Source organism: Oncorhynchus masou, chromosome 19, assembly GCF_036934945.1.
Source record: "Oncorhynchus masou masou isolate Uvic2021 chromosome 19, UVic_Omas_1.1, whole genome shotgun sequence".
NCBI classification, from domain to species: domain Eukaryota; kingdom Metazoa; phylum Chordata; class Actinopteri; order Salmoniformes; family Salmonidae; genus Oncorhynchus; species Oncorhynchus masou.
The window spans coordinates 12,022,982-12,037,268 of NC_088230.1; the positions used below are offsets into that span (position 1 = coordinate 12,022,982).

The 14,287-nt window shown below is 42.4% G+C and overlaps 1 protein-coding gene across 1 annotated transcript in view; it reads left to right on the forward strand.

Annotated features, from left to right (window-relative positions):
- The window catches only part of LOC135505812 (alpha-(1,6)-fucosyltransferase-like), a 159,305-nt gene that overhangs the window by 105,478 nt on the left and 39,540 nt on the right, over positions 1-14,287 (forward strand). The window contains exons 3-4 of the mRNA XM_064924966.1: positions 1,993-2,114; positions 3,575-3,737. Of these exons, the coding sequence (XP_064781038.1) occupies positions 1,993-2,114; positions 3,575-3,737 (285 nt within the window). The remainder of the gene's footprint in view (positions 1-1,992; positions 2,115-3,574; positions 3,738-14,287) is intronic.

Below are 14,287 nucleotides of genomic sequence, written 5' to 3' on the forward strand. Positions count from 1 at the left end.
TATCATAGTCTACATGAATTTCTATCTGAACAATCTGCAACTTGCATCGTTCTAAACTAGCCCCCAGCCCTTGTTCCTACGTGATCGTGTGAGCTGGTCAGTAAGGTGGTGTCCTCTGGGAGTTCCTCTCATTGTCTTCTTACAGTGAAGTTAAACGTTCATATAATGTTACCCATAGAAATGTAATGAATACACTTCTTCTAACTGAACGATCTGGAACGTTGCACACTTCTGAGCTGACCCCTGACCTTGAAGAAGGAGAACACACGCAATGGGTCTTCCTTCGTAAGAGCTTTGTCAGACTCAGGCAAGTGAAACAGCCCTTTCTCAAGTTTCTGCGACTCGGGGAGAGTTGGAAGACCATTTCACAGTAATATGAACTAATATCACAGGGGAGTTTTGAAAGGTTAACCTTGTCCCTTATCCACTGCTGCCCAAATGTGAACTTCAAGTGGTTATTCATCAGTCCTTTTTTCGTTTCTTCATTTCTTTACTCCCGCACTGCTGTTAGCTTAGTTCTCTGATGTGTGTGTGCATGTTTTATAATGACGATATAAGGTTATAGACCCATGTTACTATAAAAGTCTCCTCCTTCTGCCTGACAGCTTCTGATGTTCCCCACTCAGGGAGCAAATTGAGTTTGCGTGCCTGATGACTCATTAGCAAAGCTTCTGTCTCGGTTCACGAATGACTGGATGTGTGTGTGTGTGTGTGTGTGTGTGTGTGTGTGTGTGTGTGTGTGTGTGTGTGTGTGTGTGTGTGTGTGTGTGTGTGTGTGTGTGTGTGTGTGTGTGTGTGTGTGTGTGTGTGTGTGTGTGTGTGTGTGTGTGTGCGAGCATGTTCGTGGCTATGTGTAATCTGTGTGTTATGAAAAAGAGGACAACCTTTTCATGAAGTAATTGAGATGCTCAGGAGATGGTATCAAGTGAGACATTTCCAGTAACTATAGCACACTGTATACAGCATTGTAGCATTGAACTGTGGTACACCTTGAAAATTCTACAGCTTGCCTAAAATATCCCTATTCATTTATTTAATGGTAATGACCTCCATCTCATCTGATCCATGTTTTATGGATGACATTTTATTTGAACTATTAGTTCCTTACTCATGATGATTCATTTTTGTGTACCCCTTTAAGAAAGTAAAATAATTGTTGAATGGTTTGGACTACAGATAAGCGGTTATCTGCATTGGATCTGTAAAGATCCATGCTCCGTTTGTTCCTGTGTCTTAGGATGTGGTACAGTTAATTCTAATCAGACTTGCCTATGCTAATGGTTCTCACAGGTGAAGTAAAATGAAACAAACTGCTCATGATGCGCGCCCCTCATATAATACAATTGTGGCAACAGCCTGAGTTCACTGGACTTGAAACAACGATACAGATGTAAACATGTGCCATTTCATTTATTATCCGAGCGTCACTGGTGCTCCCAAGTCAGAATTCCCTGTACATTCAACAGGTCACGTTTACAAGTGAGTGTTCCAAAAAATGTACACGATTTGGAAAAGTTTCACAGGCAACCCGGTTGAAAACCACTGCATTATACTTTACAAATACTCATTAGTGAAAAGCGAGCAATGTAGGCTACATTTTAAATGGGCTGAAAGGCGGCCTGAGCGTAATTTAAATTGTAATTAGCAATTAAGCTTTGCAAGATTTTCAGCTGCAAATTTGCTAAGCTCACTGAAATACTGTGCTATTGAACACTCTTTGATGCATGCTCACATTTAATCAAGACAGCCACAAAGAGCTACACACACACACACACACACACACACACACACACACACACACACACACACACACACACACACACACACACACACACACACACACACACACACACACACACACACACACACACACACTATAAGAGCTGTAACTCATATACTAACCCAGCTGAGAAAGATTATGAAAAACAAACACACGCACATCCACACACTCCCATACCCATTGCTCTCTCTCACCCTCGTCTCTTGTTGCAGGATACCTGAGGGCAAAGTAGAAGAGGGAGGGGCCCTGGCTGTGGGGAGACTACGCTCGCTGGAGGACCAGCTGACCAGAGCCAAGCAGAAGATCCACAGCTTCCAGAGACTGACCGGAGATGGTGAGCAGAACAGCAGGACCTGGGAAGGACATGTCGGGGGAGAGAAGAGGAAAGCTGTGGGAGAATCCCAGATAGGAAGGGTTGACCAGGTGGAACTGTACCTATAGGATCAGTTGGTATGAAGTCAGATAGATCAGGCTAATCCAATGCTATGCTAGCAGCTAAACTCAGCTGACAGGAAAAATGTGTGTGAGTGTGTGTGTGTGTGTGTGTATATGCTTTTTTAAAGCTTGCATCTGTGTGTGTCTAAAAAGTGAGCGTCAGGAGGATAGTGCAGTTGCTAGGTGAGTGGGTAAACGTGGGAATGGAATAGAATTAGTGTGAGAGAGAGAGCAATACAACAATTTTGAAGCAAAAGGAGAAAATCCAATATCTGTGAGAAAAAAACCCTTTGTGCGATATCAGCCTCAAAATATGTAGCTTCCTGCCCCACCCCGTAGGGACAGCCAGTGGAACGACCAACCAGAGCAATAACATTTCTACCTGTGTCTTTCTCACTATTTCATTATTGTCCTCATTCATTTCTTACTGTAGTGTCCTGTTAAATGTTACTACTCACTGAATATTATTATTTTTTCCTATTATGATCTATCTGCGTCATCATTGATTCTATATGTGTCCATATGTTTGCTTTGGCAACATATGTGGAAACACTTTTCAATTACTATACAAAATTATTGCAAACAATAGAATGATATATATATGGGGGATACATTCTTCCCAGCTCTGCAGATTTTGCTGTGAGGAGGCAGAGTCATTAGATCATTTATTTTGGTATTGTCTGTATGTAGCTCGTTTTTGGTCACAGGTCCAGGAATGGCTAAAGAATTGCAACATTTGCCTAGAACTTACGCTTTAGCAAAAAATAAATAATAATAATTACAATCTGTAGAAGCTATGAGAATAGAAAGGTTGAGTACTTTTGTGAAGCATCACACCACAGTTGAAAAATATATGGCAAATAGAAATCCAAAATGGATGGTGTTAATAAAGAGAGAGATGGGGGGGTTGAATGGAGCTGAAGGGTGGGACTAATAACAAAATAACTAATGTAAAACATACGGGGTCTGTAAAATGTAAATATGTTCAGAACTTTTGTGAAATAGCACAGTTACAAATATAAATCAAACTGGATGGACATCAGAAATAGAGGAAGGACTAAAAACAAACAAAATATAACTATTGTAAAATAGATTGTGTCTGTAAAATGTGTATAAGTGTGGTGTTCCATCCTGTACGGACAAAACAGATGTGCTAATACTGCTCTGATCAAAGCAAACCCTTGGGAGGGAGGTTGAGAGGCAGGGATTGAGAAAGCAGACGATCCAGTATGTCCCTGAAGCTACCATTTGTTCAATGACAATTCCACCTGTGCTTTATGTTCATAATAGTATCCCCCCTCGCTCCCTCCCTCCTTCCCCTCTTCCCTACACAATCCCCACCACCCCACCACCCCTCAGGTCCAGGCCCCACCCAGGAGGAGCTGAGGCGGAGGGTAGAGAACGGTGTGAGGGAGCTCTGGTACTTTGTCCGCAGCGAGGTGAAGAGCCTGGGCCATGTGGAGGCCGGGGAAAGGCCCAGACAGGCTGACACCCTGCTACAAGACCTGGGACACCAGCAGAGGTCAGAAACACACACAGACAGATACACACACACATACAGTACATAAACACAAACATGCACGCATGCACACACACTGCAATAACATTTGATTTGATTTGACCTCTTAAAAGCCTTCCACAGGCTGCCCCCCCCCCATCCCGCCACACACACAGAAACAACAGGAACACGCACACACACTTTTCCTTTCAACTCCTCTCTTCCAGCGGCCCACTCTTCCTTTGTGTTGGCCTTGAGCTCACCGAGAGCAGGGAGCGGTTGAGACATGAGACACACATTCACGTAGTTGATGGGCCCTGTAAGACTGCAGTGTCCCCCAGCCCTCTCTCCCCCCTCCCCCTCCCTCCCTCCCTCCCTCCCTCCCTCCCTCCCCCCTCCCTCCCTCCCTCCCTCCCTCCCTCCCTCCCTCCCTCCCCCTCCCTCCCTCCCTCCCTCCCTCCCTCCCTCCCCCTCCCTCCCTCCCTTTCTCTGCCTCCTTGTTGATTTATTACTTGTAAATGGGGCAATAATTGTCCACCAATTGGAGCGAGTAATCAGTACTCAGGGCTGCTCAGCTCAGCCGCCCGTCAACCCCTGTCTCCAGCCTGCAGCTTCCAAAGTCTGCATCTGCAGCAAGCGCCGGGCAGAGGAAGCCCCCACAAGCCACACAGAAAAGGAGACGGAGCATGCATGCAGAAAGACACACATACATACACACACAGACACGCGCACGTATACAACCAACAAAAGAAGCCCCCCTCTCGTCTCCCAAAGCCCAAAGGGTCTGTCTGCCTATTCTCCCACACTGTAAAAAAATATATATTTCAACTGAATATTATTAAGTAACTGGTTCCACGGTCTTTTTGTGTTGTTTACTCAACTCTTCGGTCAAAGTGTTACTTGAATTTAAAATGTTTAGTTGGCCCAAGTATAGCTCCAACATGAGAAAACTTAAAATGTGTTTCCACAAATTGTCTCATATGTTCATTCAACTAGAAATTATTATTTGGGCATCAAAACAAAAAAAAGGTTAGGAACTAGTTACACAGGAAATGGCGAAGCGATTTAAACACAGTGCACCTTTTAATCTGTTCTTTAAACGTTCCCAGAATGTTGTGAGAACAGTCTGGTGAGAACATTGTGGGGACGTCACATTGTGGGTACAAAGAGATGTTCCCAAAACAGTTGTGTGCGGATGATTCTACAATATTTATTTTAGGGTACAAAAAAGATTCCCCTGACGTTGCACGAATGTTCCTAGAACGCATTGTGTCTGTTCTTTAAAGGTTCCCAGAATGTTTCATTAGGTTGTGGGAACAGTCTGGTGGGAACATTGTTGGGACATCATGTATGTGTACCATTCAGAGGGTGAATAGGCAAGAAAAAATATTTAAGTACATTTGAATGGGGCATAGTAATATGTGCTAGAAGCACCGGTTTGTGTCATGAACTGTAAAGCTGCTAGTTTGTTTTTTGCTTAACAGTTTCCTGTGTGTATCAAGAATGGTCCCACCATTCAAAGGACATCTAGCCAACTTTACACAACTATGGGAAACATTGGAGACATCATAGAACGCTTTCAACACCTTGTAGGGCAATGAAAAAGAAATAAAGGAGGGGTGTTCCTAATGTTTGAAATAATGAGTCTAAAAGACACTTTTGGAGTCAGAATTTGTCAGGATATGGTACTTATCTACAAACTCAAAATATGCATTGGAAATGTTCTGTATTCTGTAGAATCTATATATAAAAAAGGTATATTCCCGATATGGACCCTTTTCACCTGGCCCATTCACCTGATGTTACAAGAACGTTCCCCAGAAAACATTTTGTTGGAGCATCACATTGTGGGGAAAAAAATATCTTCTCAAAACACAAAAACTGTCCAGTTGTGTGAATGATTCTACAATGTTTATTTTAGGATGCAAAAAAAACTAAATGTAGGTTCCCAAAACACCAAAGCTTCCAGTTGTGCAGATGATTCTACAATGTTTATTTTATGATGCAAAAACTTTCACTTGTTGTTGCCATAAGCAGCGTGTGTTCATGAGATTTGATGCTTCATAATGATGGTTGCTAGGCAGCACCTGTTACTAGGCTGTTTCCCTCCTCCTGGCAGTTCTAAAATTTGCGAAGCATGTCACTTCACAAAGCCCACCACTACGCATGCACGTTTTCTTAACCACGACTGGATTGGTCAATCAATAATTATGGGAATGAATATCACTGAATGATGAAAATATTGGAATAAAGTAGGCAAATGCAATTGAAGGCATATATCAAATTGTTGCTTACTGAAACTCCCAAAGTCATCCAACCATTTAAAATATTTTAAAGCAATAGCTTTAAAGTATTATCAACTATAATGTTGGCACTGTTCTGATTGCGACAGCGTTAACGCGCTGTTTTGAGACAAGTCTTGGGACTCGTCTTGATAAATCAACCAATGACCGTATCTCAGTTTGAATATTTGGTTACAATTAGGCTGGCAAAATGTTAGCCGAATTGAGGTGAGTGTTCATGATTTGATTTTTTTGTTTAGTTTGCTCTTCTAACAGTGTTATCAGAAAACTTTGCTATCATGTTAGCTAGCTATGTATCCTACGCTAGCCTAGTATAGCAGGTTGATTATTTTACTTTTCACTCGCGAAAGCCTATAGTGGCTACATCCTGACTAAAAGCCATTGACTTGTCTGATAATAATCTGATCTTTGGCGATGCAAATAAGTGGAGGTGGCAACTCATCTATTAGTTTGCTAATATCTGATCAGACACATTTAGCATTCTATAGCATATACATTTCAATCACAGAAACAAACAAGAAATCTATCATACAGTGCCTTGCGAAAGTATTTGGCCCCCTTGAACTTTGCCACATTTCAAGCTTCAAACATGAAGATATAAAACTGTATTTTTTTGTGAAGAATCAACAACAAGTGGGACACAATCATGAAGTGGAACGACATTTATTGGATATTTCAAACTTTTTAACAAATCAAAAACTGAAAAATTGGGCGTGCAAAATTATTCAGCCCCTTTACTTTCAGTGCAGCAAACTTCTCCAGAAGTTCAGTGAGGATCTCTGAATGATCCAATGTTGACCTAAATGACTAATGATGATAAATACAATCCACCTGTGTGTAATCAAGTCTCCGTATAAATGCACCTGCACTGTGATAGTCTCAGAGGTCTGTTAAAAGAGCAGAGAGCATCATGAAGAACAAGGAACACACCAGGCAGGTCCAAGATACTGTTGTGAAGAAGTTTAAAGCCGGATTTGGATAAAAAAAGATTTCCCAAGCTTTAAACATCCCAAGGAGCACTGTGCAAGCGATAATATTGAAATGGAAGGAGTATCAGACCACTGCAAATCTACCAAGACCTGGCCGTCCCTCTAAACTTTCAGCTCATACAAGGAGAAGACTGATCAGAGATGCAGCCAAGAGGCCCATGATCACTCTGGATGAACTGCAGAGATCTACAGCTGAGGTGGGAGACTCTGTCCATAGGACAACAATCAGTCGTATATTGCACAAATCTGGCCTTTAAGGAAGAGTGGCAAGAAGAAAGCCATTTCTTAAAGATATCCATAAAAAGTGTTGTTTAAAGTTTGCCACAAGCCATCTGGGAGACACACCAAACATGTGGAAGAAGGTGCTCTGGTCAGATGAAACCAAAATGGAACTTTTTGGCAACAATGCAAAACGTTATGTTTGGCGTAAAAGCAAAACAGCTCATCACCCTGAACACACCATTCCCACTGTCAAACATGGTGGTGGCAGCATCATGGTTTGGGCCTGCTTTTCTTCAGCAGGGACAGGGAAGATGTTTAAAATTGATGGGAAGATGGATGGAGCCAAATACAGGACCATTCTGGAAGAAAACCTGATGGAGTCTGCAAAAGACCTGAGACTGGGACGGAGATTTGTCTTCCAACAAGACAATGATCCAAAACATAAAGCAAAATCTACAATGGAATGGTTCAAAAATAAACATATCCAGGTGTTAGAATGGCCAAGTAGTCCAGACCTGAATCCAATCGAGAATCTGTGGAAAGAACTGAAAACTGCTGTTCAAATCAAATCAAATCAAATTTTATTTGTCACATACACATGGTTAGTAGATGTTAATGCGAGTGTAGTGAAATGCTTGTGCCTCTAGTTCCGACAATGCAGTAATAACCAACAAGTAATCTAACTAACAATTCCTAAACTACTGTCTTATACACAGTGTAAGGGGATAAAGAATATGTACATAAGGATATATGAATGAGTGATGGTACAGAGCAGCATAGGCAAAATACAGTAGATGGTATCGAGTACAGTATATACATATGAGATGAGTATGTAAACAAAGTGGCATAGTTAAAGTGGCTAGTGATACATGTATTACATAAGGATGCAGTCGATGATATAGAGTACAGTATATACGTATGCATATGAGATGAATAATGTAGGGTAAGTAACATTATATAAGGTAGCATTGTTTAAAGTGGCTAGTGATATATTTGCATCATTTCCCATCAATTCCCATTATTAAAGTGGCTGGAGTTGAGTCAGTGTCAGTGTGTTGGCAGCAGCCACTCAATGTTAGTGGTGGCTGTTTAACAGTCTGATGGCCTTGAGATAGAAGCTGTTTTTCAGTCTCTCGGTCCCAGCTTTGATGCACCTGTACTGACCTCGCCTTCAGGATGATAGCGGGGTGAACAGGCAGTGGGTCGGCTGGTTGATGTCCTTGATGATCTTCATGGCCTTCCTGTAACATTGGGTGGTGTAGGTGTCCTGGAGGGCAGGTAGTTTTACCCCGGTGATGCGTTGTGCAGACCTCACTACCCTCTGGAGAGCCTTACGGTTGAGGGCGGAGCAGTTGCCGTACCAGGCGGTGATACAGCCCGCCAGGATGCTCTCGATTGTGCATCTGTAGAAGTTTGTGAGTGCTTTTGGTGACAAGCCGAATTTCTCCAGCCTCCTGAGGTTGAAGAGGCGCTGCTGGGCCTTCTTCACGATGCTGTCTGTGTGAGTGGACCAATTCAGTTTGTCTGTGATGTGTATGCCGAGGAACTTAAAACTTGCTACCCTCTCCACTACTGTTCCATCGATGTGGATAGGGGGATGTTCCCTCTGCTGTTTCCTGAAGTCCACAATCATCTCCTTAGTTTTGTTGACGTTGAGTGTGAGGTTATTTTCCTGACACCACACTCCGAGGGCCCTCACCTCCTCCCTGTAGGCCGTCTCGTCGTTGTTGGTAATCAAGCCTACCACTGTTGTGTCGTCCGCAAACTTGATGATTGAGTTGGAGGCGTGCGTGGCCACGCAGTCGTGGGTGAACAGGGAGTACAGGAGAGGGCTTAGAACGCACCCTTGTGGGGCCCCAGTGTTGAGGATCAGTGGGGAGGAGATGTTGTTACCTACCCTCACCACCTGGGGGCGGCCCGTCAGGAAGTCCAGTACCCAGTTGCACAGGGCGGGGTCGAGACCCAGGGTCTCGAGCTTGATGACGAGCTTGGAGGGTACTATGGTGTTGAATGCCGAGCTGTAGTCGATGAACAGCATTCTCACATAGGTATTCCTCTTGTCCAGATGGGTTAGGGCAGTGTGCAGTGTGGTTGAGATTGCATCGTCTGTGGACCTATTTGGGCGGTAAGCAAATTGGAGTGGGTCTAGGGTGTCAGGTAGGGTGGAGGTGATATGGTCCTTGACTAGTCTCTCAAAGCACTTCATGATGACGGAAGTGAGTGCTACGGGCGGTAGTCGTTTAGCTCAGTTACCTTAGCTTTCTTGGGAACAGGAACAATGGTGGCCCTCTTGAAGCATGTGGGAACAGCAGACTGGTATAGGGATTGATTGAATATGTCCGTAAACACACCAGCCAGCTGGTCTGCGCATGCTCTGAGGGCGCGGCTGGGGATGCCGTCTGGGCCTGCAGCCTTGCGAGGGTTAACACGTTTAAATATTTTACTCACCTCAGCTGCAGTGAAGGAGAGACCGCATCCGTTGCAGGCCGTGTCAGTGGCACTGTATTGTCCTCAAAGCGGGCAAAAAAGTTATTTAGTATGCCTGGGAGCAAGACATCCTGGTCCGTGACTGGGCTGGATTTCTTCCTGTAGTCCGTGATTGACTGTAGACCCTGCCACATGCCTCTTGTGTCTGAGCCGTTGAATTGAGATTCTACTTTGTCTCTGTACTGACGCTTAGCTTGTTTGATAGCCTTGCGGAGGGAATAGCTGCACTGTTTGTACTCGGTCATGTTACCAGACACCTTGCCCTGATTAAAAGCAGTGGTTCGCGCTTTCAGTTTCACGCGAATGCTGCCATCAATCCACGGTTTCTGGTTAGGGAATGTTTTAATCGTTGCTATGGGAACAAATGCTCTCCATCCAACCTCACTGAGCTCGAGCTGTTTTGCAAGGAGGAATGGGAAAAAATGTCAGTCTCTCGATGTGCAAAACTGATATAGATATACCCCAAGCGACTTACAGCTGTAATCGCAGCAAAAGGTGGCGCTACAAAGTATTAACTTAAGGGGGGTGAATAATTTTGCACGCCCAATTTTTCAGTTTTTGATTTGTTAAAAAATTTTGAAATATCCAATAAATGTCGTTCCACTTCATTCATGTTGTCCCACTTGTTGTTGATTCTTCACACAAAAAATACAGTTTTATATCTTTATTTTTGAAGCCTGAAATGTGGCAAAAGGTCGCAAAGTTCAAGGCGGCCGAATACTTTCGCAAGGCACTGTATGTACCACTGCATCAAATCCTAATGACAATCACATTCCTCAGTAATATGTCATCCAACTGAACACCTCCAAGGGAACAAGACCATGGTGTTTCAAGCTGGCCTGGGGATAATTCCAAGACCACGGAGCTGAGTAGCTGAAGCGCCTTTTTGCCATGATCCGTTCTGATTATAAGGAACCGTTAAAAGTAAGTTGGAGTGAGACCATAACTGATATATATTTTCTGACCTTATCAAATAATAACAGAGATAGTGGCAGTTTACCCAAAATGGCCTTTAGGCTTCAAGATTGGTATACTATGATCTATGTACTGTGGAGTCAACGAAGACCAGCCAACAGCACTATCGAGGTCACAGTGGTGTGTCAAAAGCTTTTGGTTGGTAATAAACCTAAGAGCTGCGTGAAACACAGAATCAAGTGCCTTCATGGTAGTGCTTGAGGTCAGCATATAAATGACATCCCTGTAGTCCAAGACAGAGAGGAATGTACACCGTAGCCGCTCTTTCTGGCTGAGCCTTATACCAGTAATAAAACCTATTCTCAACCTGATCTTCTTTACCAGGTTCTCAAGATGAGTAGTGAAGCTCTGCTTCTCATCCACCCAAACGCCCAGATATTTGTACTTCTTGACTCGCTGTATGGAATTCCCTTCCGAGGTAGTAATGACATGGTTTAGTATTGGAAATTAGCATGTATTTTGTTTAAGAGGAATTCAGAACACGTTTCAGGTTGCACAGATTATTTTTGATGTTAAAAGCAGTTTGAGATTTTTCAAAAGCCAAAATCAAACTGCTTGCAACTTGAATAGAGACAGTGTCATTCGCATTAAACGTCAGCTGTCTCAACATGTCTCCCAATGTTGTTGATCTAGATAATAAACAACAGGAGACCTAAAATGGATCCTTGAGTGTAACGGCTTTCTTCTGTTGAAGGAGGAGCGGACCAAAATGCAGCGTGATGGTTACTCATGTTTATTGAATGAAAGTAGACGCGACGTGAAATAACTGAACATGAACAAAACAACAGACGGAAACGTGAAAAATCTATACAGCCTGTCTGGTGAAACTAAACACAGAGACAGGAACAATCACCCACGAAAACACTCAAAGATTATGGCTGCCTAAATATGGTTCCCAATCAGAGACAATGATAATCACCTGACTCTGATTGAGAACCGCCTCAGGCAGCCATAGACTATACTATACGCCCCACAAAAACCCCAAGACAAAAACACACCACAATAGCCCATGTCACACCCTGGCCTGACCAAATAAATGAAGATAAATATAATATATTTTGACCAGGGCATGACATTGAGGGACACCTGAGTGCAGCTCTATGATGTCGGACTTACAACCATCTGCCTTAACACAATGGGTTCTATTTGACAGGTATTTCACAAACCACTCTAGAGCCACTCATGACCAGTAATCACTCATGACCAGTAATCACTCATGACCAGTAATCACTCATGACCAGTAATCCCAATACACTTCAGTTTTTGCACCAATACATTATGGTCCACAGTGTCCCATTCCTTTGACATATCTATGAACAAATCTGATACACAATGCAAGTTCCTATCCAGAGCACAGTAAATATCATCCAAAACCGTTCAATATTACTGTACCAGTGCTGTTGTGGCTTGTCCTGAAACCTGATTGCATACCACCCAAAATATTGTTTTCCTAGAAGTAGGCCTTAAGCTGCTTATTGACTAGGAACTCCAATACTTTTGCCAAAACAGACTATTTAGATATGGGTTTATAGTTATTCAGTAGACTGTGGTCACCTCATTTCAAAAGAAGTAGGTAAAATGCTGATTCCCACAACTTGGGGATTTCATTACATTTTATAGTGAGGTTAAATGTGCATGTTAAAGGGGGAGCAATTATGTCTGCACCTTATTGTAATAGGCGGGGGTCTAGACCCTCGGGGCCAGGGGATTTGTTTGACATCAATTGCTTTCGTCGCTCTACGCACCTGAGACAGAGAAGCAGAACCTGGAGAAGGAGTGGACGGGGTATCAGGTCATTTCGCAGGGGACTCATTTAGACCTTTAACCCTATCCAATAATCCACCTGCATCAAGAAAATGCTGATTAAAACAGGTTTTCTCAGTTACCACCTACCAGCAGTTGTTTAGAAAGCTGTGCATCTATTTTTAAGGATTATTCAGATTATCAGCAGTAGATTGGAGGGAGTGGTCTGCTTTCAGCTCTCGGGTCGTAGTCACACCCTGATTCCAAAGGTGTTTAAAAGCCACCCAATCTTCAGCCAAATCAGACCTCCTCTCTTTAGACCACACACCATTCCGTTTCCTTATGATGTCAGCTAGTTCATCTGAGAACCAGAGTTGTCTGCCCTTAATTCGGTATTGTTTGAAAGGGGCATGCTTGTTGCATACATCCTGGAATGCTTTGTGGAAGTAAGAAAAGGCAAATTCAACATCAGGGATGAATTCAACTCTATTGAATTAAAAACAAAATGTAAAAAACTCTGATTATCAAACTGCTTCCAGTTCTTTTCATGATGATATGTGGAGGTAATTGTAGCAAAATAATGGCAAGTCTATGGGAAAAACACTTAAAGTTCTCCGCATTTAAGAGGCGTCAGGCCCTAAAAGCATTATCCTCATTGTAAGATTCAAGGGTAGACAATAGCAACATGTTAGTTTATGGCTGATCAATCAATGTGAGAAATAACCATAAAAAGTCTGCTAAAATAATATGCTTATGATGTTGCACTTCTCACAAATAGGCCTAAGTTACGGTACATAAGCTACAAAAAAATACCAATAAAGGCCAAGTACTGTCACGCCCTGGCCATAGTGAGGCTTTTATTCTCTATTTTGGTTAGGCCAGGGTGTGACTAGGGTGGGCATTTTATGTTCCTTTTTCTATGTTTTGGGATTTCTTTGTTGTTTGGCCGGGTGTGGTTCTCAATCAGAGGCAGCTGTCTTGTTGTCTCTGATTGAGAACCATACTTTTGAGAACCATACTTTGGTAGCTTTTTCCCACTGGGCTTTTGTGGGTAGTTAATTTCTGTTTAGTGTGTATTGCACCTGACGGAGCTGTTTCGGTTGTCTCTTTGCTGTTTTGCATTTTAGTGTTCAATTTGGAATAAACATGATGAACACGTACCACTCTGCGCTTTGGTCCTTACCTTCTTCCACCAACGGCCGGCACAAGTACACTGTAAAACTGAATAAGTTAGCATAACTCAATACATTTGTGGCAACTAATTGCTTTGTTTTTGTTGTTATTATGAAACTTAAAATTATTGATTGGGGCGGCAGGAAGCCTAGTGGTTAGAGCGTTGGACTAGTAACCAACATGTTGCAAGATCGAATCCCTGAGCTGACAAGGTAAATATGTCATTCTGCCCCTGAACAAGTCAGTTAACCCACTGTTCCTAGACTGTCATTGAAAATAACAATTTGTTCTTAACTGACTTTCTTAGTTAAAAAATACACAGTACTCAATTTCTGTTAATTAATATACATTTTTGATTACAGGTAGCTTAATTAAAGTAATTATAATTAACTTTATTACTATGATCTACAGTAACTTAAAATATATCAATTAAACTCATTATGTTTAAGTAAACGTAACACACCACTTTCAAGTAGTTTTTCTACAAACTTCATGTTGTATGAACTTAATATTTTAGTGAAATGCTTACATCCTAGCCATTAACCTGTGATCAATTATTGTAAGTTGCAACAACTAATATGCAAATTAAAAACTAGAACTTACTTAAATCAAAAGGTAGTTGTGCATCTAATCAAAAACTTTGTGGCCACTGATTGCGTAGGTTTTTCTTTAGTAGCACTGA